At 42.9% G+C, this 5,362-nt stretch overlaps 1 protein-coding gene across 1 annotated transcript in view; it reads right to left on the bottom strand.

The window, feature by feature from the left end:
• The window catches only part of WDYHV1 (WDYHV motif containing 1), an 18,821-nt gene extending 15,524 nt beyond the window's left edge, over positions 1-3,297 (bottom strand). Inside the window, exon 1 of the mRNA XM_006767368.2 lies at positions 3,269-3,297. Within this exon, the coding sequence (XP_006767431.1) occupies positions 3,269-3,297 (29 nt within the window). The remainder of the gene's footprint in view (positions 1-3,268) is intronic.
• Between the last annotated feature and the right edge of the window lie 2,065 nt (positions 3,298-5,362).

Raw genomic sequence — 5,362 nt, 5'->3', positions numbered from 1 at the left:
GGATCGGGTTCGGTGGCGGAGAAGCGGTCACCGACCGCGACCTCGGGAGGAGTCCGGGGAGCGCGTGGAGTCGGTAAGCCGCGAGGCGCTGGACGACGCTTCGTGAGGCTCCACGAGGAGTCTGAGCCCTTCCGCCAACCCAGAGCCGGGTTGCCCGCCCTGGAGGAACCGGCTGAGATGCGGAAGACTGGGTGTGTGCAGTGAAATCACAGAAACTTCTGTGTGAAAAACAAACACGCTTTAGCTCTTAGAGCCTGGAGTCCGCGGGAGCCCGGAGGAAGAAGGTGGCGCTGGGGGGATTAATTCCAAACAGGTCAGGCAAGAAAGGTGATTATTTAGGAGCCTTTAGTGGTTTAACAAAAAAGCCCGGTTCATGCCAAATGGACTTCATTTCCAATTGTTGGAAGAATTAATTGATTGTTAGATTACAGTACAAACCACATAATTTTATTCCAATAAAGCAGCTGGCCCAGTTTTTTTGTTTGTTTGTTTGAATCCTTACCTGGGGATATTTTTTCCATTGATTTCTAGACAAAGTGAAAGTGGGGAGAGGGAGAGAGAGAAACATCCACATGAAGAGAGACACATGGATTTGTTGCCTCCTGCATGTGCCCTGGGCAGGAAACCCACAACCGGTATGTGCACTTGACTGGGAATCGAACCCACGACCCTTCCTTCGGTCCACAGGCCGACACTCTAACCACTGAGTAGACCGGCCAGGGCTGGCGCAGTTCTGTTATCATGACTCTACGCATTTAATTAAAAGTCCAGCCGAAACCAGTTTGGCTCAGTGGATAGAGCGTAGGCCTGCAGACTGAAAGGTCCCGGGTTCCATTCCGGTCAAGGGCATGTACTTGGGTTGTGGGCACTTCCCCAGTGGGGGATGTGCAGGAGGCAGCTGATCTATGTTTCTAACTATCTCTCTCTCTTCCTCTCTGTAAAAAATCAATAAAATATATTTTTAAAAAATAAATTAAATAAAAGTCCAGGCAGAAGAACTGTTTATCAGATTGTTTAACAGTTTAGGGAGACCTGCAGAAACTGGGATCTCTAGGGATCAGAAGCAGAGCTGCCTCTCAGGCCTCCCTTCTTCCCGTGTCAGCCAGTTCCTCCATGCTTGGCGCTCGGCTGCACTCTCAGGTGCTGTGGGGAGGGTGGCCGCTGGCAGCCCCATATTCATATTTTCCAGGCTTGGCAACCCCAGTGGAAAGAGAAAACTTCTTTTTCCTCATAGCACTCACACAGAGGGACTTGTCCCTTTATTTTGTACATTTCTATACTGCTTGAAATTTCCTCATGTATTGTTTTTAGTAAATTTTTATTAAACCAAATATATAAGCATTAATATAAAGAGTTGCATGGACATACTGTTGCTCACTTCATTGTGGCCCAACGGTTTGTTGCACATGAGTTTGTTTTCAGATCCTGCTATTATAAATAAAGCTGCAATCAACATCTTTACACATAAATCTTGGTCCATGGCTCTGATTATCATGTTAGGATGGACTCCTAGAGATGGAATTCTCCTAGAGATGGAATTCCCAGGTCAAAGGTTTTTAATATTTTCCAGGTTTCTTTTTTTAAAAAAAAATATGTTTTTATTGATTTTTGAGAGGGAGGAAGGGAGGGAAGGAAAGAGAGAAACAGAAAAACATGTATTGGCTGCCTCCTGCACACTGCACACACCCCAACTCTGGGGATCTGGCCCACAACTCCGGCATGTGCCCTGACGGGGAATCAAACTGGCGACCTTTTGGTGCATGGGACAATGCTCAACCACTGAGCCACACCAACCAGGGCTCCAAGTTTCTTAATACACATCATTATATTGGTTTTAAGAAACGAGCCCATGCTCTAGCTGGTGTTGCGCAGTGGATAGAGCATCGGCCTGTGGACTGAAAAGTCCCGGGTTCTGCCCTAGCCGGTTTGGCTCAGTGGATAGAGCATCGGCCTGCAGACTCAGGGGTCCCAGGTTCAATTCTGGTCAGGGGCGTGTGCCTTGGTTGTGGGCACATCCCCAGTGGGGGGCGTGCAGGAGGCAGCTGATCGATGTTTCTCTCTCATCGATGTTTCTAGCTCTCTATCCCTCTCCCTTCCTCTCTGTAAAAAATCAATAAAATATATTTTTTAAAAAAAAAGTCCCGGGTTTGATTCTGGTCAAGGGCACATGCCCAGGTTGCAGGCTCGATCCCCAGTAGCAGGTGTGCAGGAAGCAGCAGATCAATAATTCTCTCTCATCATTGATGTTTCTATCTCTTTCTCCTCTCCTCTCCCTTCCTCTCTGAAATCAATAAAAATATATTTTAAAAAAAGAAATGACCCCATACCTCGATATCACATTGAGTACTGTTATTTTAAAACCAAAAATATAGGTATAAAACTGGCATTTCCGTTGTTATTTTAGTTTGCATTTAACAGATTACTCCTTTCCTGTACTAAAAGGGAAAATTTTAATATAAAGCAGAAAATCCTAAGAACAGCAATGTACTATGGGAGCTCTGAAGGGAGCACCCTCACCATTGGGGTCAATATTGGGCTGGGCTGGAGCACAATACTATTATTGCTCATCTTACTTAGAATGGGGTGGGTGGAGGCAATAGTCCCAGGCCCCTCTTCCGTGGCCCAGTCCCTGACTGTGGCATTAGGGGAGGCTAACCAATGATTCTCCTCCTTTTGTGGAAAATCAATAAGATCAGCTACTAAGTTTACGTAAGGTCAGATTTGCAACATTCCTGAAAGAAATCCCGTGCAAACTGATGTTTACTTTCCAACTTTGTTCCAAAAAAAAAAAGATTGAGAGAGAGAGAGAGACTCACCTATGACCTCATCTCAAATGAGGTAATGGAATTATGATTAGCTCTTACCTCAGCCCTTTTCTGCCACACTTAAGGAAAAAACAACAACAACAACAAACTTGACCCTGTTTGTAGTCAGGCGACATGGGAATGAACCTCAGTTTCCATCGCCCCTTCCTTGCCTAAATCAGGTCACTCCTATCTGAAATAGCTAAAGACTTTGGAACAGGAAAGAAGTACTACTTGCCAAAGACCAATTCTAGGCCAGCTCTTTATCCTAAGGCTGCTATAAAAAAATTGCCACAAACTAGGTGGGGGGAAAAGCACACAAATTAATTCTCAGTTCAGGAGGCCAAAAGTCTGAAATCAAGGGGTCCACAGGGTTGGCTCCTTCTGGAGGTTCTGAGGGAGAATCCTTCCATACCTCCCTCCTACTGGTGGTTGCTGGCAGTCCTTGGTGTTCCTTGGTTTACCGATGCATCACTCCAATTTCTGCCTCCATCTTCACCTTACCTTTTCTGAGTGTCTCTGTTGTGTCAAATCTCCCTCTCTTTTATGACCCCAATCACTGGGTTTTTAGGGCCCACCATAAATCCAGGCTGATCTCTTTTCAAAATCTTTAATTATATCTGCAAAGACCATATTTCCAAATAAGGTCATATTTACTGAAGTTTATAACAGACATATCCTTTTGGGGTACACAAATCAACCTGCTGCACCAACCAAAGGCTGAAGCAAGTGTGGTCATTCTTAATATTGTGGGAGAGAGAATAAAGGGACAGGAAAACCCTTTGACTGGCTCTGTCTATGGATGTTCTGAAATTTCTATTTCTTTGCTTTTTAAAAAAGAATTAAAATGACTGCTATAATGTCTGTGGAAGTCAATTTGATAATATCTAACAAAATCACAAAGTCATATGCCTTTTGGGTGGAAGCCCCTTTTATACATTGTTATCTATATATATAATCTATATATATAAAAGGCTAATATGCTAAGTGTCCAACCATCCAACCAGTTGCTATGATGCACACTGACCACCAGGGGGCAGATGCTCAATGCAGGAGCAGCTGTGATGCATAATGGCACCACGGACCTGGTACCCACAAAGCAACATTCAGCTCCCCCCAAGTGGGACACAGGCCCCGCCACCACCCCAGAGCCACATCCCACCAAATCGCAGCCAATGCTGCCAAGACCCCATGGCACAAAATGCGGCCCAGAGACCAGCCCAGCCCAGAAATGGTCGCTGTGAGTGCCGGTAATGACATCACATAGCAACGCCCGGCTTCCTCTCCCTAGTGACTAGCCTCCTTGCAGTTTCTTCAGCCCAGGAACAGGACTTGCTTTATAGCCAGGTGCAAACATTTTACGCTTTAACCCAATGTCTGTGAAGTGTTTTCCCATGCCTCATCTCATTTGATCCTCACAGTTTAGAAAATTCTGCAGTTAAATATTTTACCCTTTGTTCTCCCTGTGTGACCTACAATAATAATCTACTTCATGTTGATATTTACTGCTGTGTTGCTGACAATTACCTGAAAGACAAGTTGGGATGCTTCACTGGGCTGGAAAAAGTTTAGCTACATCAGAAAGCAGGACTAATTAAGCAAATTTATTATATGTGTGTGTATACATGTGTGTGTGTGTGTGTGTAAAAGGCGAAGTTGACTTGTGCATGTGCAATACCTATAAAGCTCTCGCTGGCACCAATCGCATGCATATGTTTTGATTTGTCATTGTCAATCATGAATTTGGTTGACACTTCTATTATAAAGAAAGGATGAATAGCAATATTAAAGTATTTCTTCTAATTAATTTCCTTCCAATGTGCATGAATTCATGCACTGGGCCACTAGGTATAATATTCATAAAGAAAAGTGAACATGCCAGAAGGGTAGAGTATATGACTTTAAATATTATTCTTTCCTCTTCCACTTATATTGGGTAAGCAGCCATTTAAAGCTTTTTAATTATAAAATTAATACACATAGTCAATGCAAAATCATAATAATTGAGAAAAGTACAAAGAAACTACACAACAACCATTTATATTACCATGCAGAAATTAACAATTCACATTTTCTTGTAGTTTCTTCTAGGCTTTTTCCAATGCAAATATACACATATAGTGGGGTTTTTTTTAAAAGATGGAACTGTATGATCCTTTTTCTTAACAATTTACAGTGCATTGTGCAAATATAATTTCCCATATAATTAAAACTTTCCATATAATTAACAGTTACATTCATACTTTTTAATGATTGTATAACATTCCTTTTTTTGTTATTGTTAATCCTCACCTGAGGATATTTTTCCATTGATTTTTAGAGAAAGTGGAAGGAAGGGAGTCACAGAGAGAGAAACATCAATGTGAGAGAGACACGTCGACTGGCCAGGGATTGAGCCTGCAACCAAGGGACCCTCCAGTCTGTAGGCCGACACTCTACCCACTGAGCCAAACCAGCTAGGGCATAACATTCTTTTTAAGTGAGGTCTCATTGAGGGACATTACAGTTGTTTTCAGTTTTTGACATTTTTATATGCATTTTTTAAAATATATTTTTCT

This window comes from Myotis davidii, unplaced genomic scaffold (assembly GCF_000327345.1).
Source record: "Myotis davidii unplaced genomic scaffold, ASM32734v1 scaffold200, whole genome shotgun sequence".
In the NCBI taxonomy this organism is placed as follows: domain Eukaryota; kingdom Metazoa; phylum Chordata; class Mammalia; order Chiroptera; family Vespertilionidae; genus Myotis; species Myotis davidii.
The sequence above is the reverse complement of the archived record's forward strand: the minus strand, read 5'-3'. Positions and strand labels throughout refer to the sequence as shown.